This window comes from Pocillopora damicornis, chromosome 2 (assembly GCF_964200805.1).
Source record: "Pocillopora damicornis chromosome 2, jaPocDami1.2, whole genome shotgun sequence".
NCBI classification, from domain to species: Eukaryota; Metazoa; Cnidaria; class Anthozoa; order Scleractinia; family Pocilloporidae; genus Pocillopora; species Pocillopora damicornis.
In genome coordinates, this window is record NC_142671.1 from 18,329,983 (window position 1) to 18,355,672 (window position 25,690).

Genomic DNA, 25,690 nt, shown 5'->3' on the forward strand with positions numbered 1-25,690 from the left:
GCCATCTGCGCGCTGAGAATGAGCAGCTACGAGCTGAAAAAGTGGAACATGTTAAGATCATTAATGGCCAGGCGACGGAATTGGCAGAGAGAAGAGCTGAAGTTTTCCAGCTTCGCCAGGAACTTCAGCTTCTAAGACACGAAGTTTCCCAAAAAAAGAACACCGTCAAATTTAACATCAGCCGCAAAATCTATTGGGACGTGGACAGGGCTGCGCGGTCTTTGAAGAGGAAAAAAATCGGAGACTCCCTCCGAAATGCTGCAAAGATTTTACCAACAGAATTTAAACTAATCGAGGTAAGTATCATTGCAAAATTTCCTTGATAATTACTCAGTATTATATTCACCTGTCGCTGTTTATTCCTTTCAAGCTATCAGCAAAGAATCTTTGTGAGAGCGTCTGAAATAAAATTTTTATGTAGGCGATATAAGGTGAAGACAAAACAGTTTGGTTACTATTATTTTGCCAGAGTTTAGTGCAATTATCGACTTCTGATTTAAAAAAAAAAACACTGTCAATTTAAACCTCAAATAAATTTTTCTTTGCTTTCGATTCGCTTTGCCGCTAATAGTTTTCATGAAGAAGCTGATATGTGCCATCGCTGTACAAGCTGAAAGGGTGACGTATGAATTGTGCCCACGGTATATCGATAACTTTCAGCAGGCTTTCAGATGAAACAGTAGACAAAAATGGCTGAAAATGGGAAAACATTGCACGTAGTCGCAGTTGTGCTGTTTTGCACATGTTACTAACATTTAAACCCCATCGCCGCATCTCTTTTCTTTTGGCCGACCTCAGAGAATCATTTATTTTGCGATTCTTTTGTTGATTAACGTAGTTTACCTGATTTTACTCGTGCAGATGTCTCTTATTTTCTAGCGTAATTATTTAGATGCTCTTTGTTTCTTTTTTTCACACCGGTTAAATTTGATGTAAGCGGCCGTGAATTAGCGATCCCACTATCTGACTACCAATATGACGGCGATAACGATGAGGGCTACGTTCACGAGGTCGTACAAAGGATGTTGGCAGCGAAGGATGAAGGACTTGTTAGTGACGAAGCATACCACGAACTGAGGATGGCGCTCCTTGAGAAAGTTCGAAGTCACGTCCCGCCACTGTCCGCTATCAAACAGGAAAGGAGGTCCCAAAATAAGGAAATCAAAGTAATTCAAATCCCGAAGGTAAATTAAGTTTTAAAGAACACGACTATTCATATCCCATCTATTGGCATTTGCTTAGCAAACCTTATCACCAAAAGTTGAGGTGAGGGTGGGGATGGTGATGAAAAGCATCCAAAAGCTTAGCAGTGTTTTTGACAGTTTCCCACCCATGCTTGTTGGCAAAATCATGGCCACATATTCCACCTAGGATGATTTCCGGGTATCATAAGTGACACTGTGCACCAGTACTATTTAAATTTATTTTGATTTGTAGTGTTCAATTTGTAATGTTACTGTGGCAGGCATAATAATTTACATAATTATTAATTTTTTGGGGTTTTAAATAAATGCAGGCCAAACAAGCTGATGGTGCCCGGAGGAGTGTTCGTGATGTTTTACAGTATTTAATCGCAATACCAGAAGTTAAGGATGCCATAAAAAAAGATGGATCAAAAATTAAACTTAGATTTGCAGCTGATGGGAGGAGGACAAGTAAAAGGATTGGCACAGTAATGGCTGTTTTCAACATTCTGTGTTAGAATAAGGCGACATACGAATACCAGTATACTCTGGCATTGTACAATGGTAAGTGCAGAGATTCTAATATCTTAACATCTAAATTCCTGTCAAATAAGAGCAACGATACTAATGATAAACTGTTAGATGCCAAGCTAAGAGACATTTTATTAATTAAAAATAAATCTTATTAATTTTGTGTTGGTGCTCAAAATATGTTACAGTCAGTGGATCATGTCTAATATCATTCCATAGGTAAAGAAGACTATGAAGAATTGAAAGCTTGCCTTGGACACACCTTTCAAGAAATTGATGAGTTAAAAGCAGAAGGAGTATCAATTGATGGGGAACACTTTGATGTTGAGTGGTAAACAAAATTCTCGGATGCTAACAACTAATGACCTTAGAGGTGTTTACTGGTTAATTCATGTTTAATAATTTGTTTATTAACAGGTATTGTTGCTCTGACTGGAAGTTTTTGGCCCTTGTTTATGGACTAAATGGAGCTAGCTCTAAATACTTTTGTATTTGGTGTTATTGCTGCAAGGACCAAATTAACAACCTTGATAGTAAGTAGGGAGAATTTCTTCTTGAAATTTTGTATTTTAAATTCATCTTCATCATCACAGAGCCAACAACAAGCAAGTCAATAATAGAAATATATTATATTATGTGATCTTTTTCCAGTTGATGACTGGCCAATTGAGAGGAAGCTATCAGAGTGCACTTGGTTGTGCCAGCACTCCACCACGGCTGCAAGGAAAGGCTACAAAATGCCTCCACTTCTTAACATCCCTTTTGAGTTTGTTGTGGTGGATACCTTACATTTATTTTTAAGAATAATGGGGGTACTATTCCATCAGGTGAGCCCACATGCATCATATAAAGAAATGCCATTTTCTCATGCAAACCCTTTGGAAATTTTTCAAGGAGAAAACAGACACTTATTAATTTTGTGTTATTTATTGTCTCAATATAGATTGTTGAGGTTGTTGTCAACAATGATTGCCCAGACATTCTGTCAAAAGAAATGGAGAGAATTCAGGTGGAATTCAAGTTTTATGATGAGCATAACAGACTGGCAGAAAAAACAGAAACAAAGTGGACAAGTCTAAATGGTACTTTAATAAGTTAACAATATATCTACATTTGTTAATAACATAGCTGGCATGGCTGCACAATCAAATTCAGTATGCATTTATAACCTATGATGCATTCAAGAAGAGAAAAGTTTATCTTGGCTATTATCCTATTTTATTAATATTTAAATTTTCCTTGAAAATCAGGCAAAGAATTGCAAAAGGTTTTGGAGAAACTCGATATTAAGAACGTTATGGAAGCTGTTGGCACCAAAGATGCAGAGGGCATAGACAATCTGTGGAAAGTAAGTTGGAATTAACCTGCAAATATCAGGCATCAGTTTTATTGAAAAATTCCTCAACTATCAAGTAAAACTTTGGAGAAAAGGCAGAAAACTTTTTTATTTTCTGTCAAGTGGCAACTCTTTTTTAATAAAGACAATTAATAATGATCTTTAATTGTTATCTGTATTTGCTTCTTGCTGTAGGGTTTTCAGACTTTGATGCAGGCGCTACAGGTTCAAGAAAATGATCCAGACTACCTTGAGCCTCAGCGCTTTAAAACATATGTGCGGGAGTGGGGAAAGCTCTTTCTTGAAATGTACTATGATGATGACATCACCCCCTACATTCACAGTAAGTCAACAAAAATTTAACTCTTAACAAATGTCTTCCTGGATGGAAGTTATGATGATGATATTAAATAATAATTTCACAATGCATCTTCTATTTATTATTAGCAGATAAATAGGCCTGAAAGTTATTGTAATTATATAAGTAGGAAGCTTTTAAGTGAAACTTTGTGGTTTAAAAATAAATAAATTTAATATTACTCTCTTTTTTCAGCATTTGTATATCATGTACCACAGTTTTTGGAGATGCATGGTACTTTGATGCAGTTTAATTGCCAGCCTGTGGAAAAAAAGAACCACTGGCAATCCCAGGCATTCCATCGTGGATCACAGAAATCTGTAAGAACCTTTAGACTGTGGCAAATAATCCAACTTTTTTCGTCGACCGTGGCACTGTTTACAAATGCAAGTAAAAACTGCGTGAATTTCGTAAGCGCGATGCTTATCGAACATCGTCCTCTTCCTGCTCTATACCAAAAATCGTGTATAATCTTTACTGATATCCTTACAGCAAACTATATACTTGAAATCGGACGCTGAATCGCAAATTTACCCGAAAAATGGAAAACGAATTCACTTCAGTGTTGTTGTTTATCTCGATAACCTTTACGCTAACACGTGCCACTTCGCAAGAATGGCATTATTTTGCAAAAATTAGAATGAAGTCACTGAACACGAAAAGTGTCAGGTTTGCGTAAACGTTCCGTCGCCTCCGTTTCACCTTGGGGGTTGGGGGAGGGTACGGCTACACGTAGGCTACTGATCAAACTTCTTCTGGACACATCCAAGAGACTGGACAAAGAGTCATAAATACTTCCTTGGACTCCGTCTGAAAAGCCGAATTTTCAATTTTTTATGGGTAAGCTGTATGTTGCTTTACCCACGATGTCCAGAACTTTGTGGGTTTAATTAATTAATTAGTTTATTTTAATTCTGCCAATATTTAAACAGGCTGGCCCAGTTCAGGAGCAAAAGGGTTCAAATATGGGTCTTGTCCAAACAAAGTTTACCAGAAGGGGTCGCTTTTCTATAACAAATCGATCAATAAACAAGTTAACTGCATCCAATATCCACAAGTATAGAATGCGACCATCTTATCAACAGCGCGGTTGCCTCACTATCTCCAGATATTTAAATCTAACATCCAAATAACTTTTGTTCAAAGTTCCACAAGGCTGATGTGACGAAAACCAATCGAAAGCGACAGAATTCAAATGTCGGTTATAAAGCCTTAAAACTGAGAGACAACAACGCTTTTAAACTCATATGAGAGAGAAGGGGCGGGAAAAGTAATACGCTCGCAAAGCACATAATAATTCAACTTGTGGCGCGTAAATGGTGGCTACACTTTCACCCTCCCCTCCGCCCCTAGATGGGGATAGTATGTTTCTTAAGCCAGTCTATCCCTTTGCTTCTCTATCAGTCCATATGTCTATATTTCGCGTGTCTGTCTGTCTTTCCGGTTGATCTTTCCTTCCCTTCAGATTTAACTGATTTGATTTTTGGTGGTGACTTAGCAACTACTTCAGTCTCCTCACAGGCGTAGAAAAACCTTATCCTCATGCAAGGTTATAGGTTCCTTCGAAACAAATATGTCGGAGCAAATATTGATGCTCTTATTAATCACGTTTATGTACGTTCAGTTTACTTTTCTCATCATGTCGAATGCATAGGAAAGACAAGGATTGGGCTAAGCAACGAAAATACTGGAAACTGGCACCTCTTTTAGATGTACAGCTGACTGTAATGCAAGCTCTTTTAAATACAGTTCTGTAGTTTCCTTATTGAAGTAGACATATAACGGTGAACGAGGGTTTTTGTGCCATGCCGAGGAAAACGAGGAAATAGCAAGTAAGGCTTCCGTCCGGTGCCGGCTTGGAAGCAGAAAGTTCAGGCTTGACCTTCCAAGTATCAGCAAAGAAATATTTACAGCCATGGCTATACAAATTGGCTAAAGTAAGAAACACAATAGCTCTAGCGAGAAACGTGGTGCCCTGAGCTGGGATATTTATCAGATTCAATGATCAACTCCATGACATGGAGTTGCATGTTTCCGCCACGTTTCAGAAATACGGAAACATGTGATTTCGTCCTGTGTGTGTTATTGTGCAAGATGATCATCTCACAGCTGGAGCTTCGGCTGCCTGTGGTTAGGCTTGACTTACTACAGCGCAATGTTTAGGCCATCTTGAAAATCTAAAACTAAAGCTTAAATTCCTGGCTTTGGCCCATAGAAGGTTTCTATGTAATGTAGAAATATATATGTATATATCAGAGATAACCTTTAAAATCCTACAGCACTTATTCGAGCAAATCTCATTAATTTTGGCCTAATGTTTAAACGGTTGGGTTAGCACACAATTGACAATTGTGTTACTAAAAATGGACCAAACAGATTCGCTCGAGGTTAAAATTTGTTCTCCAGCTGAGGTGTTGTGTGGAATGTGATGTTTTTGATAAGAACAATTTAAAGCAAAAGAAAGCCCTTAATAAACACTCTTGCAGTACTTTATTTCTACATATCGGAAATCAACGAAGTCGTAATGTGCACATCGAGAATTAAGTTTACTATTAACGCACTTTCGGTAAACCATGGGAATATCTTTCACTCCAAATGGGAGTTAAGAAACGTCTAGTAGTTATTACTAAAACTCCCATCGCAAATGCTAAAATAAATAATTAAAGACTTCAGTTTGAAACTACACCATCAATTCTTAGACATGCTCGTGGCACAAAAAGATTGCTTGAAAAACTTCCAAACTTGGACAGAATTTCCTGTTGAGGACTCTAGGCAAGGACTAGCGAAAACACCGCTAGCGATGACAATTATCGTTTAACAGGCTTTGACAACGGTCGAGGACCAACTACTAAAAAGGTAAAAATAAATGTGTGGTCTTGAAGCACATAACAAACCAAGGCTCACGAGACTCGCTTAAGGGTTCCAAATAATCTTACAGACCTAAATAATTCACAAACTTTAAGCCAGAACATTTCTACATTTAGTAGTTGCCAAACACTTCAAAATTTAGTTGTTCATAACAATTGACGATGTGAAAATAAAAAAAAAACTAAATTTCCCTATTGTTAAAAGACATCTAAGAGGAAAGAAAGAAAATTATCACGTTCACACCGAAAACTGACAAAATCAAGATGTTTATCAAAATCCTTACTTAAATTTCCTAGATTGTGGATGTACGGTCGCAATTTTTGATTTCACCGGAATGTTATCGGTATGCAGACCCGGCGTTTGACCTCTCGTATCGAACTCGATTTTAACTTCAGGGCGAAATATCAGTAGATGGGTGGACCCACCATAGTGAAACATGCCGAGCTGGTCACCTTTCTTCACTTTATCCTTTTCTTTAACGGTGATTTCGTTGGAGGACACCTCTACCATACCGATTGACACAAAGCACATCAAGCCAATGTCGGGATTATCAGCTTGAATGTAGATAATACCTCTGGCAGCTACTTGGGCTAGGTATCCTTGTGATAAGCATATGTTCATCAATGCAAGGTTATCCTGGATGTTATGGGCTACAGAAAAATAAGAACCATCCACGAGTTCTGTCTTGTAAATGGTGCCCGACACAGGACTGTGCCATCGGTGGTAACTGGTGAGACTTAGGAACCCTTGGTAGACGGTTCCACCATAAAATTGCTTTGCAAGGTTACTCATGTTCAGGATGAAGTCCAATGAGTACCGTTGGTGCTTTATCCAGAAGAAGTCCCTGTTTTTCACGGCTGTAGAGATCTGATATGGCGCCGACTCACAGGCATTCGCAACAATGGATTCGTCGCCCGGAGATTCTACTGGACGAATGCCATCACGAAACTCTCTGGTGAAGAAATCATCCCATGATGTAAAACCATGATGTTTTTCTCTGGGCTTGCATTTGAACTCTAGGTCGAAGTTTGGCATTGCTTGCATTGCGTCTTCACCAAACCAACCATGGTGGGGATCTTCACTCAACACGTAACAAGAAGCAGAACTGGAAAGAAACTTTCCCCAATAATTGAGAATATTTTTGAACAACGTGTTGACTTTGTCGTTGAGAAAAGCAGCAAATCCAGCAGTGGTAATCATCGGCCAGTTTAGTATAACAGCGATGGGGGCGCCAACCAAAAAACCTTCCTTGTACTCTGGAGCTGTAGTCATGATGTGATCAATTAAAATAATCATCAGTTGCCAGTAAGGGATCCTTGTCCCTCTCGAACTATCTGGATTCTCGAACTGTTGCCAGAACATCTGATGGAAAAAGATGTTGATCTTGGGGTCGGAGATGATAGCTTTCAATAATTCTTGAACGGGTGGATGGAGACCGAGGTCTTCCTCTGTACCGTGGGCAACTACCGGCGGAGTTTCACCACTAGCTGTTTCTTCGTCTTCAGCTGGTGGATGAAGAGCCATCAATAACGCTAACTTATCTTTGTATTTAGTTTGGACTTCTATGATCAAGTTGGTTAACCATTTGTCGGGAAATTTGAGGTCAGACGGAATCCATTGACCAACACGGTGAGGTTTGGAGCTCATGATTATGTTGCATGTAGTTCGCGACTCGTTTTGCTCGTAAATGATATACTTCTGTTGAATGTGTCTGCTTTTAACAAGCAAGGGCAATTGACGCTGGAATGCATGTGCGTGCAACCATGCTTGGGAAGCCTTTGTCTGGAAATTTTTCCTGCCTGATACAGGATAAAAGCTTTTTGTCTAGATGACAGGAATTAATCGTATCTTCCTACCTGATAAAGGATAATAGCGCATTGTACAGGAGACAGGCCTCTTTCAAACTGTGAACATCAATAGGTTATTGAGGCTTGGTCTATGTCGGCAATATCCTGGAGTGTGAAAGACATATTCTATGTTCCATGTGAACTAAACAAAGTAAAACATTTTGGAGACGTCTACATGCAGGTTATCTTATCGGAGTATACAAGAATAAGGGAATAACCGCCTTTCACTCACTTGTTACGGGAAAATTTACTGATTTTCCCGTATGTGTTGTTCGGAACATATTTATTCGTAAACTTTCACATTTAACCATTTCAAGTCCTTTCATTTTAATAAATCAAAAAATGCATAAAAAATCACAGTAGCTTTTGAATAGATTTTTGTTGTTACTCGCTTTCATCATATGCACCTGCTTGTCAGCACTTTTGTTATTTATTACATGGTTTTTTTAGGTAAATATAAGTGTTAAAGGTCTTTCTGGAAACATTGGTTTTCATGGTAGATAGCAGCTGAGTTTATACTCGTAAATTTAATTTCTTTTCATGCGATGGTTTCCAAACCAATCTTGCATAAATAAGCAGAAACTTTTAATTGCTTTTCCGTTTTTTTTATTTCCTGAGCTGCGCTACTGCAATTAAGATAGGTATTGTTTTCTATATCAGAGCTGTAAATTCGCACCTAGGTTTCCTACTTTAATGGCCCAGAGTTTATTGCATCCGTCTTTTTAATTTTGAGATTCTTTCCGTCGTAGAAACAGATGGAATATTTAAGTAGTTTTCGTTTAACTTCAGAGAGACTTTTTTCCGCTCCTTTGTGTCTCTATTCAAATATTACGATTTGTGTAACAATAGCACCTCACACCAGTTAGTTCTTAAGCAAGTACCTTGTACAGCTTTGATGATTACAAACTAGAGTATGCTAGAGGTCATGTCGCTTGTTGGCCTGACCTAGAATAAAAGTACTGTGGAACCAAAGATTGTCTTATCCTTGACGTCCGTGTAAGCTCGCTCGAAGCAGATCTCCGTGTACCAGGAAATCGTGACGAGTTTCCGTTCTCGCTGCCAAGTCGTCTCTACAGAGTTATTTCCCCCAGTTGTTATTGTGCCGTCCGCGAAGATTCAGTTTTCCATTTTTGGGGCGAAAAACTATCGTCACACACTTTCTGAGGGGTCATTTTTTCTTGAACGTTAGTACAATTAACTGAAGTGGTTCACCGAAATAGACATTCTTTGTTGTCTGTTTGAATATCAGAGATGTGTGTCTTTGTTTGAATCATTGTGGGAGTGGCCTAAGTAAAATTATTCCGAGCAAGAACATTTTAGCTTTCAATAGTCTTCCAGTACGTAGTCCGTGGATCATAACATAAATGTCAACCTGATTTTGAGATCACTTTCAAAATATGTTGAGAGAGTAAGATACAATTAATTCGTAGCCAAACGCAATTTTAATGAGAGTTCTATCAAATCTTTTAATGAGTAGACTTATTCCAATTCTTTAAACTGTAACGTTTATGTTTAACTGACTCCTGTTTTATCACATTAACTTTGATTAAGAGTGAGAGCGGTGTAATATCAAAATATTCTTTTCAAACATTCCTGCTAACAACATCACTATCAAAACAACACTTTCACACGAAAAAAAGCTTAGTTCTTAGTGTACCTGTTCAAACAACACGTCAATATTGCGTAGACATTGACACGCAGTGCTATTTTTAAATTCGATTGCCTATTTGGAAAAGCGCTTTGGTGACCACTGACCTAGCCTACTTGCGATTTTTTCGACTTAGAAAAAAAATAACTTTTTCTTCACGCTTGCAGTGTGACTTTCTCTTAAAGAAATCTGTAAAAACCTTGAGACTGCGGCAAGTGATCCAACTTTTTTCGTCGACCGTGGCACTGTTTACAAATGCAAGCAGAAACCGCGTGGATTTCATTAGCGCGATGCTGATCGAACATCGTCCTTTTCTTACTCTATACCAAACATCGCTCATAATCTTTTCCTGTATCCTTAAAGCAAAATATTTATTTGAAATCGGACGCTGAATTACAAATTTACCTGAAAAATGGAAAATGAATTCACGCTAACACGTGCCACTTCGCCAAAAATTTTGCATAGATTATATCAAAGTCTCCAAACCAACATTATGAGAATCGTTCAGCAGACATTAAGGATAATTACCAATGAGATTTTGGGGTTTAAAGGGTTAAGCTCATATGAGAGAGAAGGGGCGGGAAAAGTAATACGCACGCAAAGCACATAATAATTCAACTTGTGGCGCGTAAATGGTAGCTACACCTTCACCCTCCCCTCCCCCCCTGGATGGTGATAGTAGGTTTCTTTAAGTTCCAAGCTCATTTTAAAACACATTCAAGTCATGCGTTATCTTCAGCTCGTGGATATTGCAACAAACTAATCTCCTGTGAATTTCATCGATTTAGGTCAATGTAATCTTGTAAGGCTGATTTTCCTTAATTTTGTTTGACCCTTTACCTCCCGTGAGTGACCAATAGAACAAATTTTTCCTCACGATATTTAGACAATATCAAGCCTAGAAGCGATTGGAAAAACGAAAAATATTAATTAGGGGACTGTTAGTTGTTCCATTACTAAATTTTCCAAATTGACGTCATAAAAATTGTATGGCAGAAAGTGAGGGGAATAACCAATGAGATCTTGGAGTTGAAGGGTTATAGATTTTCAGTTGAAGAGTTCTGTGACCGAGCTACAGCCAGCTAAGTACTCAATTTTAATATTACATTTTAGGGTTTGTTTACCTGCCAAAAAGTCCATGTATCGCCAATCGCAATTTTGTGCTTTCGACGACGCTTTTAATCTTTTTTAAATTATGTAAAGTCTCTCGAAATATATCTTATTTCAGTTGGTTACACATATTTGGATTGAGCGCCGTCTTGTCTAAGAATGCCATCCCTTCAAAAATGAGACAAATTTTCTCTGTATGAAGAGCTGAAATTTCTTCTTCATTGAAGGCTACATATTAAAATATTTGTTAAATATCGTATCCCCAAGGGATTATGCTTGACGCAAAATCAGATTACTAAAACTGGTCGAATTGAATGCGGTTCTCTTTAAAGATACTAAGCCTATGATGATAACTCATTAATTTAATTCGGCAGAATTTTTGTTTGCAATGTTTAGGTCATCTTTAAAATCTCTTAGAAAACTAAAGCTTAAATTCCCGGCTTGGGCCTAAAGAAGGTTTCTATGTAATATAGAAATATATATATATGTATTTCCAAAGGGTCTTGATATTAGCAGGCAAGTCAAGAATTTAAAGAAAGCGACAAAACTTTTAAGTCTGTAATACATGTTTCGACAGAAACTTCTGTCATCTTCAGTTAATTAATGTACAAAGCGTTGGAAGCGTTGTCGCGCGACCATGTGCCTTGTGTTCAGCGGATAACTTCCATGTTTTGGATCACGCCCAACCGGTTTCCAACTCAAGATAAAAGAGGCTATTCATATTCAAAAAGAACAACCATCCTTGAATCAACAATTGAATCAAAACTATCCTTCATATTCTCACACTTTCATGCTTTACCTATTTTCTTGTTGTCACCATTTATCATAATTAGCATTGTTCTACTTACTATATAAATTCAACTTCCAATTTTAGTAACACAATTGACAATTGTGTTACTAAAAATGGACCAAAACAGGTTCGCTCGAGGCTAGAGTTTGTTCTGCAGGTGAGGTGTTGTGTGGAATGTCAGGTTTTTAACAACAACCCTGAGCAAAACATCAAAGCCCTTAACACTCTTGCAGTGCTTTATTTCTACATATCAGAAATCAACTAAGTGGTAATGTGCACATCTAGGATTAAGTTTACTATCATCGCACTTTCGGTAAACCATGGGAATATCTTTCACTCCAAATGTGAGATAAGTGATTAAATGCTTCGGTTTGAAAATACATTATCAATTATTAGTCATTTTTTTTTTTTTTAATAGTATCTCTTTATTGCGCCGTACTCTCCAAAGGGAGATGTTAGTCTACTTACAATAAAGTTCAATAATACAATATGAATAACATAAAACGATAACTTTACCATATCCGAATACAATACGTTGATTGAAAAGCTATTACTGCTAAATTACATTTGTGCATTGCGACTTTGATACATTAAATGAGGAACTATAACAAAAGTGAAGAAAAGAAAAAGAACGTAAGGAGTATTGATCAATTATTAGTCATGCTCGTGGCACGAAAAGATGTGCTTGAAAAACTTCCAAAACCTCCATGGCTAATTTCTTGAACAAAATTTCTCGTTAAGGACTCTAAGCAAGGACTAGCAAAAACACGGCCAGCGATGACAATTATCGTACAACAAGCCTATTACATCGATGGAGGACCAACTACTCAAAAGGTAAAAATAAATGTGTGGTCTTGCAGCACACAACAAACCAAGGCTCACAAGACTCGCATAAGGACTCCAAAATAATCTAACAGGCCTAAACAAATCACAGACACTAAGCCAGAACATTCCTAATTTTAGTAGTTGCCAAATACTTCTAAATTTAGTGGTTCATAACAATTGACGAAATGAAAATGAAAAGAACTCAATTTCCTTATTGTCAAAAGACACCGTCTAAGAGGAAAGAAAGAAAATTATCATGTCGACACCGAATACAAGCAAAATCAAGGTGTTTATTAACAGCCTTGTTTATATTTTCTTAAATTGATGGATGTACGGTCGCAATTTTCGACTTAACTAGAATATTTTTGGTATCCAGACCTGGCGTTTGACCTCTCGTATCGAACTTGATATTTACTCCAGGGCGAAATATCAGTAAATGCGTGGACCCACCATAGTGAAACATGTCGAGCTGGTCACCTTTCTTCACTTTATCCTTTTCTTCAACGGTGATTTCGTTAGAGGACACCTCTGACATGCCGATTGATGCGAAGCACATCAAGCCAAAGCGGGGATTGTCAGTTTGAATGTAGATAATACCTCTGGCAGCTACTTGGGCTAGGTATCCTTGTGACATGTTGGGCAATGCAGCGTCATCCTGGATGTCGTGAGTTGCAGAATAATAAGAACCATCCACGAGTTCTGTCTTGTAAATAGTGCCCGACACAGGACTGTGCCAACGGTTGTAACTGGTGGCACTTACGAACGCTTGGTAGACGGTTCTACTATGAAATTTCTTGGCAAGGTCACTCATGTTCAGGATGAAGTCCAATGAGTACCGTTGGTGCTTTAATCCAAAGAAGTCCCTCTTCTTAACGGCGGTAGAGATATGATGTGGCGCCGACTCACAAGCATTCGTAACCATGGAATCGTCGTCCGGAGATTCTACTGGACGAATGCCATCACGAAACTCTCTGGTGAAGAAATCATCCCATGATGTAAAACAGTGATGTTTTTCTTTGGGCTTGCATTTGAACTCTTAATCGAAGTTTGGCATTGCTTGCATTGCGTCCTTACCAAACCAACCATGACGGGGATCATCATTCAACACGTAATAAGAAGCAGAACTGGAAAGAAACTTTCCACAGTGGTTGGGAATACGTTTGAGCAACGTGATGACTTTGTCTTTGAGAAAAGCAGCAAATCCAGCAGTTGTAGCCATCAGCCAGTTCAGGATTACATTAATGGGGAAGCCAACCAAACTGGTTTTGTAGTCTGGAGCTTTCGTCATGTTGTAGTCAATTAAAATAATCATCAGTTGCCAGCAAGGGATCCTTGTTCCTATCGAACCGTCTCGAATCTTGTACAGAACATCTGATGGAAGAACATGTCGATTTCGGGGTCGGAGATGATAGTTTTCAATAATTCTTGAACGAGTGGATGGAGACTGAGGTCTTCCTCTGTACTGTGAGCAACTACCGGCGGAGTTTCACCACTAGCTGTTTCTTCATCTTCAGTTGGTGGATGAAGAGCCATCAATAACGCTAACTTATCTTTGTATTTAGTTTGGACTTCTATGATCAAGTTGGCTAACCATTTGTCAGGAAATTTGTGGTCAGAGGGAATCCATCGACCAACACAGTGAGGTTTGGAGCTCATGATTATGTTGCACGTAGTTCGCGGCTTGTTTTGCTCGTAAATGATATACTCCTTTTGAGTGGTCTGCTTTTAACAGGAATATCGATTTCATCGCGCAAGCGCAAATGACGCTAAAATGCATGTGCCTGATAAAGGATAAAAGCGTTTTTTCAAGATGACAGAAATTAATTGCATTTTCCTGCTTGATAGTTGAGAGCGTAAGATACACTTAATTCGTAGCCAAACGCAGTTTAAATGAGAGTTCTATCAAATCTTAGCACGAGTAAATTTATTCCAATTCTTGAACCTGTAACGTTTATGGCGCTTGTTTAACTGACTCCTGTTTTACCGCATTAACTTTGATTGAGAATCAGAGCGGTGAAATATCGAAATATTCTTTTTAAACATTCCTGATAACAGCATCATATTCCAAACTACGCCTTCACACGAAGAAAAAAAGCTTAGTTCTTAGTGCACTTGATAAAGTTGTTTTCATTCCAAGCATCGTCAATCAATGTCAGTTTAGACAAGCATAAGGTATTGCATGCGCGTACGTTAGTATATCAAAGCCTATTTGTTTCTGCAATCCCAATGGTGCAAATAATACGTCAATATTGCGTAGACATTGACATGCAGCGCTTTTTCTTGATAAGATTGCTTATGTAGAAAAGAGTTTTGGTGACAACTGATCTAGCCTTCGTAAAGCTGTACCCTCTCCTCCTACCCCCGAGGTAAAACGGAGGCGAGGTAACGTCTACCCAAACCTGACATTAATCGTGTTCCGTGACGTCACTCTTTTTCAAGAAACCTCTCTTGCCAATTCCTTCGTCAATTTTGGTTGGCTAGAGTTGGTAATTTAACTAACGAAGCAGACGTTGAACAAAACTCTTTCATGGTCAACTTTTCAGACAACAGCGATGTACGACAAGGTTTTAAGGCAAGTTTGCGCGACTTTTGGGATAGAGACATTTCAAGAAGAACAGCAGAAAGCCATAGATATGTTTTTGGAAGGTAACGATGTCTCCATTTCGTTATCAACTGGCTATGGAAAATCTTTAATATATTAAGGAGCGCCAGTGATCGATCACCTCTCTTCTCTAGAAGGAACCGGTCACTATATCTACCGTGCCGCCCGTTAAAGCTCTCACAGAAGACCAGGTGCACTATCTTAATGTACTTGAACCAATAGGATTGTCAGCTTTCAACCTTCGGTCTTTTCGCGAATGGTGCTGTGAATTTATTGAGACCGCATCCGGCTGCCGGACGTTTAGTCACTTAATTTAAAGCTAGTTGTTTCTTGCAGCGATTCTTTCGACTGAAAAAAGAGTAGCTCTTTCTTCACACTTGCAGCGTAACGATCCCTTAAAGAAATATGTAAGAACCTTGAGACTGCGGCAAATGATCCACTTTTTTCGTCGACCATGGCACTGTTTACAAATGCAAGCAGAAACCGCGTGGATTTCATAAGTACTATGCCAATCGAACATCGTCATCTTCTTACTCTATTCCAAAAATCGCTCACAATCTTTTCCTATATCCTTAAAGCAAAATATTTATTTGAAATGGAGCGCTGATTTGGAAATTTACCCTAGAAATGGAAAATGAATTCACTTCAGTGTTGTTGTTTATCTCGATAACCTTCACGCTAACACGTGCCACTTCGCAAAAAAATATTATCAAATGACATTATTTTGCATAAATTAGAGTGACGTCAGGGAACACAATTAGCGTAGACGCTCCCTCTTCTCTGTTTCACCTCGGGGGGGGGGGGGGGGGAGATGCGGCTACACGTAGGCTACTGATCAAACTTCTTCTGAACACATCCAAGAGACTGGACAAAGAGAAAAACTTCCCGGGGCTCCGTCTGAATGGTCGAATATTTAACTTTTTATGGGTAGTACACTGTATGTTGCTTTACCCACGATGTCCACAGCTTTGTGGTTTTAAATAATTAATCAGTTTATTTTTATACAGCCAACATGTAACCAAGCTGGCCCAGTTCAGGAACAAAGTAATTTAAATTATGGGCCTTGTGCAGACAAAGAAGGGGTCGCTTTTCTATAACAAAACGATCAACTTTTAACTGCATCCAATGTCCAGAAGTTTTCTATAGAATGCGACCATCTTACCAACTGCTTTGCTTCACTATCTCCAAAATATATAAATCTAACATCCAAATAACTTTTGCTGAAAGGTCCACAAGACTAATGTCACTAGAGACAACAACGCTTTTAACCCTTTTACTCCCGCGAGTGACCAAGGGAGAACTTCTCCTTACTATATCTATACAATATCATGCAGACAAGTAGTGAGAATAAAGAAAAATTTCAAATATGGGATTACTAATTGATCCAATACCAAAGTCTCGAAACCGACATGATGAGAATCGTTTAGCAGGCGGTAAGGAGAATTACCAATGAGATCTTGGGGTTTAAAGGGTTAAACTCGCATGAGAAAGAAGCACATAAAACACATTCAAGTCATCTTCAGCTCGTGGATATTGCAACAAACTAATCTCCTGTGACTTTCATCGATTTAGGTCAATGTAATCTTGTAAGGCTCAATTCTCTTAATTTTGTCTGACCCTTTACCTCCCATGAGTGACCAATAGAAAAATTTTCCTCACAATATTTAGACAATATCAAGCCTAGAAGCGATTGGAATAACGAAAAATATCAATTAGGGGATTTTTAGTTGTTCCATTACCAAATTCTCCAATTGACATCATAAAAATTGTATGGCAGAAAATAAGGGGGAAAAACTAATGAGATCTTGGAGTTGAAGGGTTATAGACTTTCATTTGAAAATTCTGCGACCAAGCTACAGCCAGCTAAGTGCTCAATTGCAGTACTATATTTTAGGGTTCGTTTACCTGCCCAAAAGTCCATGTATTGCCAACCGCCATTTTGTGCTTTCGACGACGCTTTTAATCTTTTATAAATTATGTAAAGTCTCTCGAAATATATCTTACTTCAGTTGGTTGCACATATTTGGATTGAGCGCCGTCTTATCTAAGAATAATGCCATCCCTTCAAAAGTGAGTCAAATTAACTCTGTATGAAGAATTGAAGTTTCTTCTTCATCGAAGGCTGCATAGCACTAAAGTCAGTCTTAAAATATTTGTTTAATATCGAATCCCCTAGGGATTATGCTCGATGCAAAATCAGATTATTAAAACTGTTCGAATTGAATGCGGTTCTCTTTAAAGATACTAAGCCTATGATGATGACTTATTTAATTCGTCAGAATTTGTTCGGCTTGACTAACAAAAGCGCAATGTTTTGGGTCATCTTGAAAATCTCTTAGAAAGCTAAAGCTTAAATTCCCAGCTTGGGCCTAAAGAAGGTTTCTATTTAAAATAAAAATGTATTTATATAGATATAAAGGGTCTTGATATTAGCAGGCAAGTCAAGAATTTAAAGAAAGCGACAAAACTTTTAAGTCTGTAATACATGTTTCGACAGAAGCGTTGTCGCGTTGGATCACGCCTCTATCGGTTTCCAACTCAAGATAAATGAAGCTAATCATATTCAAAAAGAACAACCATCCTTGAATCAACAATTACACCATGTAAATCTAAAACTATACTTTCTATTCTCACACTTTCATGCTTTACTTATTTTCTTGATGTCACCATTTATCATAATTAGCATTATGTTACTTACTCTATAAATTGAACTTCCAGCGCTTTGCACATTAATTAATTGAAGATGACAGAAGTTTCGGTCGAAACATGTATTACAGACTTAAAAGTTTTGTCGCTTTCTTTAAAATACATATATATATACATATATATATATATATATATATATATATATATATATATATGTATATATATCAAAGAATGCCTTTAAAATCCTAATTACTTTTGGCCTAATATTCAAACGGTTGGGTTAGCACACAATTGACAATTCTGTTACTAAAAATGGACCAAACAGATTAGCTCGAGGCTAGAATTTGTTCTCCTGGTGAGGTGTTGTGTGGAATGTAATGTTTTTAACAAGAACAATTGAAAGCAAAACAAATCCCTTAACATTCTTGCAGTGCTTTATTTCTACATATCAGAAATCAACTAAGAGGTGATGTGCACATCAAGGATTAAGTTTACTATTATAGCACTTTCGGTAAACCATGGGAATATCTTTCACTCCAAATGTGAGTTAAGAAACTCTTGGTTAGTAATTATTATTACAAATCCCATCACAAATGCTAGAATAAGTGATTAAATGCTTCGGTTTGAAAATACACCATTAATTATTAGACATGCTCCTGGCACAAATAGATATGCCTGAAAAACTTGCAAACTTCGATGGCTAAAACCTTGAACAAAATCTCCCGTCGAGGGCTCTAAGCAAGGACAAGCGCAAACACGGCCAGCGATGACAATTATCGTACAGCAAGCCTATTACAACGGTCGAGGACCAACTACTCAAAAGGTAAAAACTAATGTGTGGTCTTGCAGCACATAACAAACCAAGGCTCACATGAGACTCGCATAAGGATTGCAAAATTATCTAACAGGCCTAAACAATTCACAAACACTAAGCCAGAACATTCCTAATTTAGTAGTTGCCGAACACTTCTAAATTTAGTAGTTCATACGATTGACGAGGTAAAAATGAAAAAAACTAAATTTTTCTATCATCAAAAGACATCTAAGAGGAAAGAAAGAAAATTATCATGTTCACGCCGGACTCTGTCAAAATCAAGCTGTTTATCGCAATCCATATTTATATTTGCTTAGGTTGATGGATGTACGGTCGCAATTTTCGATTTAACAGGAATATTTTCGGTATGCAGACCTGGCGTTTGACCTCTCGTATCGAACTCAATATTAACTCCAGGGCGAAATATCAGTAGATGGGTGGACCCACCATAGTGAAACATGCCGAGCTGGTCACCTTTCTTCACTTTATCCTTTTCTTTAATCGTGATTTCGTTGGAGGACACCTCTGACATACCGAGCGATACGAAGCACATCAAGCCAATGTCGGGATTATCAGCTTGAATGTAGATAATACCTCTGGCAGCTACTTGGGCTAGGTATCCTTGTGACATGCATATGTTGGGCGACGAAGGGTTATCCTGAAAGTCGTGGGTTGCAGAATAATAAGAACCATCCACGAGTTCTATCTTGTAAATGGTGCCCGACACAGGACTGTGCCATCGGTGATAACTGGTGGCACTTAGGTACGCTTGGTAGACGGTTCCACCATGAAATTGCTTGGCAAGGTCACTCATGTTCAGGATGAAGTCCAATGAGTACCGTTGGTGCTTTGCCCAGAAGAAGTCCCTCTTTTTCACGGCCGTTGAGATCTGGTATGGCGCTGACTCACAGGCATTCGCAACAATGGAATCGTCGTCCAGAGATGCTACTGGACGAATGCCATCACGAAACTCTCTGGTGAAGAAGTCATCCCATGAGGTAAAACCATAGTGTTTTTCATTAGGCTTGCATTTGAATTCATGGACGAAGTTTGGCATTGCTTGCATTGCGTCTTCACCAAACCAACCATGACGAGGATCATCAGTCAACACGTGACAAGAAGCAGAACTGGAAAGAAACTTTCCCCAATAGTTGAGAATACTTTTGAACAACCTGTTGACTTTGTCGTTGAGGAAAGCAGAAAATCCAGCAGTCGTAGCCATCGGCCAGTTCAGGATTACATTGATAGGGAGACCAACAAAACTGGTTTTGTTGTACTCTGGAGCTGTTGTCATGATGTAGTCGATTAAAATAATCATAAGTTGCCAGCAAGGGATCCTTGTTCTTTTCGAACTTTCTGTGTTCTTGTACTGTTGCCAGAACATCTGATGGAAGAACATGTTGATCTCGGGATCGGAGATGATAGCTTTCAATAATTCTTGAACGGGTGGGTGGAGACCGAGGTCTTCCTCTGTACCGTAAGCAACTACCGGTCGAGTTTCACCACAATCTGTCTCTCCATTTACAGCTGGTGGATGAAGAACCATCAATAACTCTAACTTATCTTTGTATTTAGTTTGGACTTCTGTTGTTAAGTCGGCTAACCATTTGTCCATAACTTTCTGGTCAGAAGGAATCCATTGACCAACACGGTAAGGTTTGGAGCTCATGATTATGTTGCATGTAGTTCGCGGCTCGTTTTGCTCTTAAATGATATACTACTGTTGAAAGTGTCTGCTTTTAACTGCAGGCGGACCTGACGCTGGAATGCGTGTGGGCGGAAATTTGCTTGAGAAACCTTTATCTGGAAATGTTTCCTGCCTGATAAAGGATAAAAGCGCTTTGTTCAGATGACAGGCCCCTTCCATACCATGACCATCAAGAGGTTGTTAAGGGTTGGTCTCATTGCGAATAATATGCCGGAGTGTGAAAGGCATAAGCTATGTTCCGAGTGAATTAAATAAAGTAAAACATTTTGGAGACGTCTACATGCAAATGTTCTTATCGGAGTATACAAGAATAAGGGAATAACCGTGTTTCACTCACTTTCTGAGGGGTCATGCTTTCTTGAACTTTAGGTTACAGGGAACTGAAGTGGTTCACCGAAATAGACGCTCTTTGTTGTCTGTTTGAATATCAGAGATGCGTGTCTTTGTTTGGATCATTGTGAGATTTGGCCTAAGACAAATTATCCCGAGCAAGAACATTTTAGCTTTCAATAGTCCTCGGTAGTCCATGGATCATAACATGAATGTCAACCTAATTTAAAGATCACATTCAAAATATGTTGAGAGAGTAAGATACCATTAATTCGTAGCCAAATGCAGTTTAAATGAGAGTATTATCAAATATTAGAATGAGTAGACTTATTTCAATTCTTGAAACTGTAACGTTTATGACGCTTGTTTAACTGATTCCTGTTTTACCACATTAGCTTTGATTGAGAATCAGAGTGGTGAAATATCGAGATATTCTTTTCAAAAATTTCTGCTAACAGCATCACATTCCAAACAATGCCTTCACATGAAGAAAAGTTTATTTTTATTCCAAGCATCGTCAATCAATGTCAGTTTAGACAAGTACATGATATGACACGCGCGTACGTTAGTATATCAACGCCTTTTTATTTCTGCAGACCCATCAGTTCAAACAACATGTCAATTTTGCGTTGACTGGACGAACTGGTTGAAATTTGGAGGTATCCTCCGAGCAATTAATTAATCAAAAATATTTCTGAGCCCAAGTTAGGAATCAAACCTACCGCACAATCGGCATCGAGACCTGCACGTATTTAGATGAGAGTAACAAAAAGGGTAGAAGTATAATAGATGACGGTTCGAGACCATTAGGTAAAAATGTTCTCAAACACCCTATCTACTATACTACTAACCACAAAATGGTTATTACTTGATGATAGATACATAATAAAACAATACTTGGATATCCATGACAAAAGAACCCTCGGAAACACTTTCCACGGATTTACGTCATTAGACAAACAGGAACTTGGAGACTCATCGATTCTCGTAAACTTCTGTCTCACACGCGTTTTTTGAGTTTAGAAATGATTTAGCAAAACTTAAGGAGATGATTAAAAACAAAACTTGGAATGCGTGTGCGTGGAACTGCGCTTGAGAAGCCTTTGTCTGGAAATTTTTCCTTTTCTCCAATGCTGTAATAGGACAGTTGAAATGAAACGGTGTTTTTTAACTCTGCCCACAGGATTGTTTTATCGTTTAATCAGTCGCCAACCGCCATTTTGTACTTTCAACGATGCTTGTAATTTTTTTTAAATTATGTAAAGTCTCTCGAAAAATATCTTATTTCAGTTGGTTGCACATATCAGGATTGAGCGCCGTGTTAAAAGACAAAATTGGCATCTAGCAAGAATTCTCATTAAAGGTGTTTTTTGGCTTATTTAGACGTTGAAAATGAATAATATATTATAATAAGCCATTCAGTAAAAATTATAATAAGCCAGTCGATCATTTCTTATTCCTTTTGGCGGTCTTATTTAAACACGTTCGACACCTCTTTTTCTTAGATGTGACTTAAGGTGTAAACATGTAGTACTTTTCATCCTCCCCACTGAGTTTATAATCAGGAAACTTAAACGAATAGCACGTAGCTCTCTTGGAGGCGGTACCTAGGGTGCGCCCTTTCTCCTCCGAATTTTCTGTTTATTCTGTCGTTATGTAACAGTCTTCGAGGACTATTTTCTCTTAGGATATCTCCTCGACTATGATTTTGATTCTGTCAGTAAGAACTTTTTGGGCACAGAATTAGCACAGTTGAAATAGGACAGTTGGAATGAAACGGTGTTTTTCAACTCTGCCCACAGGATTGTTTTATCGTTTAATCAGTCGCCAACCGCCATTTTGTACTTTCGAGGACGTTGTAATTTTTTTTTAAATTATGTAAAGTCTCTCGAAAAATATCTTATTTCAGTTGGTTGCACATATCAGGATTGAGCGCCGTGTTAAAAGACAAAATTGGCATCTAACCCCACCTTTAAAATCCTACAGCACTTATTTAAGCCAATCTCATTCATTTTGGCCTAGTGGTTAGACGGTTGGGTTAGCGCACAATTGACAATTGTGTTACTAAAAATGGACCAAATAGGTTCGCTCGACTTATTAATTTCATTCGGTAGAATTTGTTAGGCTTGACTGACTACAGCGCAATGTTTAGATCATCCAGAAAATCTCCTAGAAAACTAAAGCTTAAATTCCCGGCTTGGGCCCAGAGAAGCTAGAGAAGCTTTCTATGTGATCGATGTTCTATCTCATATACAAATATATATGGTAAATGTAAATGAATGTGGGTAGAGTCTACCTTGGCGTAAAGTGCTCAATGCTTTGGTAGCAGAGCTAAGTATACATAAGTTAAAGAATTAAAGAAAACGCAACGATTCTTTGTGACTCTGAGTTTTGCGCTTAAGCGCTCGTCAGACAGAACTTTATTCAATGAAAAACATACCTCCTTATATACAAATTAGATAAGTAGCTAATTTATTCACTGGTGTGATGATCTAATCTACGTGTGGAATAAAGATTCTATAGAGCTATAGAGGGCAGAGGCTTTTTTTCCTGCAGTTACAGTTACAAAACACCTAAGCCCTTCACACACTTTCAGTGCTTTATTTCTACATATCAGAAAATCAACGAAGTGGTAATGTACACATCGAGGATTAAGTTCTCTATAATCGCACTTTCGGTAAACCATGGTATGGAATGCCTTTCGCTCCAAATGTGAGTTAAGAAACTTTCGGTTCGTAATTATTATTAAAAATGCCATCGCAAATGCTTGATTAAGTGATTAAATGCTTCGGTTTGAAAATACACCATCAATTATTAGATATGCTTGTGGCACAAAAAGATTTGCATAAAAAGGGTTTTTTCCACATATTATTGGACTGTTTTCAAATACACGAATAATTTCAAGAAGAACAGCAGAAAGCCATAGATATGTTTTTGGAAGGTAACGATGTCTCCATTTCGTCACCAACTGGCTATGGAAAATCTTTAATATATTAAGGAGCGCCAGTGATCGATCACCTCTCTTCTCTAGAAGGAACCAGTCACTATATCTACCGTGCCGCCCGTTAAAGCTCTCACAGAGGACCAGGTGCACTATCTTAATGTACTTGAACCAAGAGGATTGTCGCTTTCAACCTTCGGTCTTTTCGCGAATGGTGCTGTGAATTTATTAAGACCGCGTCCGGCTGCCGGACGTTCAGTCACTTAATTTAAAGCTAGTTGTTTCTTGCAGCGATTCTTTCGACTGAAAAAAGAGTAGCTCTTTCTTCACACTTGCAGCGTAACTATCCCTTAAAGAAATATGTAAGAACCTTGAGACTGCGGCAAATTATTCAACTTTTTTCTTCGACCGTGGCACTGTTTACAAATGCAAGCAGAAACCGCGTGGATTTCATGAGTACGACGCCAATCGAACATCGTCCTCTTCTTAATCTATTCCAAATATGGCTAACAATCTTTTCCTATATCCTTAAAGCAAAGTATTTATTTGAAATCGAGCGCTGATTTGGAAATTTACCTGAAAAATGGAAAATGAATTCACTTCAGTGTTATTGTTTATCTCGATAACCTTCACGCTAACACGTGCCACTTCGCAAAAAAATATTATCAAATGACATTATTTTGCATAAATTAGAGTGACGTCACGGAACACAATTAGCGTAGACGCTCCTTCTTCTCCGTTTCAGCCTGGGGGGGGGGGGGGGGGGAGGGAGGGGAGATGCGGCTACACGTAGGCTACTGATCAAACTTCTTCTGAACACATCCAAGAGACTGGACAAAGAGAAAAACTTCCCGGGGCTCCGTCTGAATGGTCGAATATTTAACTTTTTATGGGTAGTACACTGTATGTTGCTTTACCCACGATGTCCACAGCTTTGTGGTTTTAAATAATTAATTAGTTTATTCTTATACTGCCAACATTTAATCAGGCTGGCCCAGTTCAGGAACAAAGTAGTTTAAAATATGGGCCTTGTGCAGACAAAGTTTACCAGAAGGGGTCGCTTTTCTATAACAAATCGATTAACTGTTAACTGCATCCAATGTCCAGAAGTTTTGTATATAATGCGACCATCTTACCAACTGCTTTGCTTCACTATCTCCAAAATATATACATCTAACATCCAAATAACTTTTGCTGAAAGGTCCACAAGACTAATGTCACTAGAGACAACAACGCTTTTAACTCTTTAACTCCCGCAAGTGACCAAGGGAGATTTTCTCCTTACTATATCTATACAATATCATGCAGACAAGTAGTGAGAATAAAGAAGAATTTCAAATATGGGATTACTAATTGATCCAATACCAAAGTCTCCAAACTAACATGATGAGAATCGTTTAGCAGGCAGTAAGGAGAATTACCAATGAGATCTTGGGGTTCAAAGGGTTAAACTCACATGAGAAAGAAGGGGCGGGAAAAGTAATACGCACGCGAAGCACATGAAACACATTCAAGTCATCTTCAGCTCGTGGATATTGCAACAGACTAATCTCCTGTGACTTTCATTGATTTAGGTCAATGTAATCTTGTAAGGCTGAATTTTCTTAATTTTGTTTGACCCTTTACCTCCCGTGAGTGACCAATAAAAAATTTTTCCTCACAATATTTAGACAATATCAAGCCTAGAAGCGATTGGAATAACGAAAAATATCAATTAGGGGATTTTTTAGTTGCTCCATTACCAAATTCTCCAATTGACATCATAAAAATTGTATGGCAGAAAGTAAGGGGGAAAAACTAATGAGATCTTGGAGTTGAAGGGTTATAGACTTTCATTTGAAGATTCTGCGACCAAGCTACAGCCAGCTAAGTGCTCAATTGCAATACTATATTTTAGAGTTTGTTTACCTGCCCAAAAGTCCATGTATTGCCAACCGCCATTTTGTGCTTTCGACGACACTTTTAATCTTTTTTAAATTATGTAAAGTCTCTCGAAATATATTTTACTTCAGTTGGTTTCACATATTTGGATTGAGCACCATCTTGTCTAAGAATAATGCCATCCCTTCAAAAATGAGTCAAATTTTCTCTGTATGAAGAATTGAAGTTTCTTCTTCATCGAAGGCTGCATATTGCTAAAGTCAGTCTTAAA

The 25,690-nt window shown here is 38.2% G+C and overlaps 1 protein-coding gene and 3 pseudogenes across 2 annotated transcripts; 1 reads left to right on the plus strand and 3 right to left on the minus strand.

Moving 5' to 3' along the window:
- Nucleotides 1–1,730: 1,730 nt before the first annotated feature.
- On the plus strand, nucleotides 1,731–4,458 carry LOC149050168 (uncharacterized). The gene is made up of 7 exons (XM_089198696.1): nucleotides 1,731–1,748; nucleotides 2,133–2,248; nucleotides 2,367–2,542; nucleotides 2,659–2,797; nucleotides 2,966–3,063; nucleotides 3,247–3,394; nucleotides 3,605–4,458. Exons 3-7 carry the CDS (start codon nucleotides 2,453–2,455, stop codon nucleotides 3,928–3,930), a joined length of 801 nt encoding a protein of 266 aa, XP_089054822.1. The 5' UTR covers nucleotides 1,731–1,748; nucleotides 2,133–2,248; nucleotides 2,367–2,452; the 3' UTR covers nucleotides 3,931–4,458.
- Nucleotides 4,459–5,757: 1,299 nt separating this feature from the next.
- On the minus strand, nucleotides 5,758–9,424 carry LOC149050169 (uncharacterized; annotated as a pseudogene). The gene has a single exon (XR_016184499.1). The product of XR_016184499.1 is annotated as an uncharacterized LOC149050169 (transcript).
- Nucleotides 9,425–12,813: 3,389 nt separating this feature from the next.
- LOC149050170 (uncharacterized) lies at nucleotides 12,814–14,168 on the minus strand (annotated as a pseudogene).
- A 4,682-nt stretch (nucleotides 14,169–18,850) lies between these two features.
- On the minus strand, nucleotides 18,851–20,323 carry LOC149050171 (uncharacterized; annotated as a pseudogene).
- Between the last annotated feature and the right edge of the window lie 5,367 nt (nucleotides 20,324–25,690).

Coding starts and splice junctions, on each gene's coding strand:
- LOC149050168 (XM_089198696.1), top strand. CDS start 2,453: ATGCCTCCACTTCTTAACATCCCTTTTGAGTTTGTTGTGGTGGATACC. Junction 2,543..2,658: donor TGGGGGTACTATTCCATCAG/GTGAGCCCACAT, acceptor GTCTCAATATAG/ATTGTTGAGGTTGTTGTCAA. Junction 3,064..3,246: donor GCATAGACAATCTGTGGAAA/GTAAGTTGGAAT, acceptor TTCTTGCTGTAG/GGTTTTCAGACTTTGATGCA.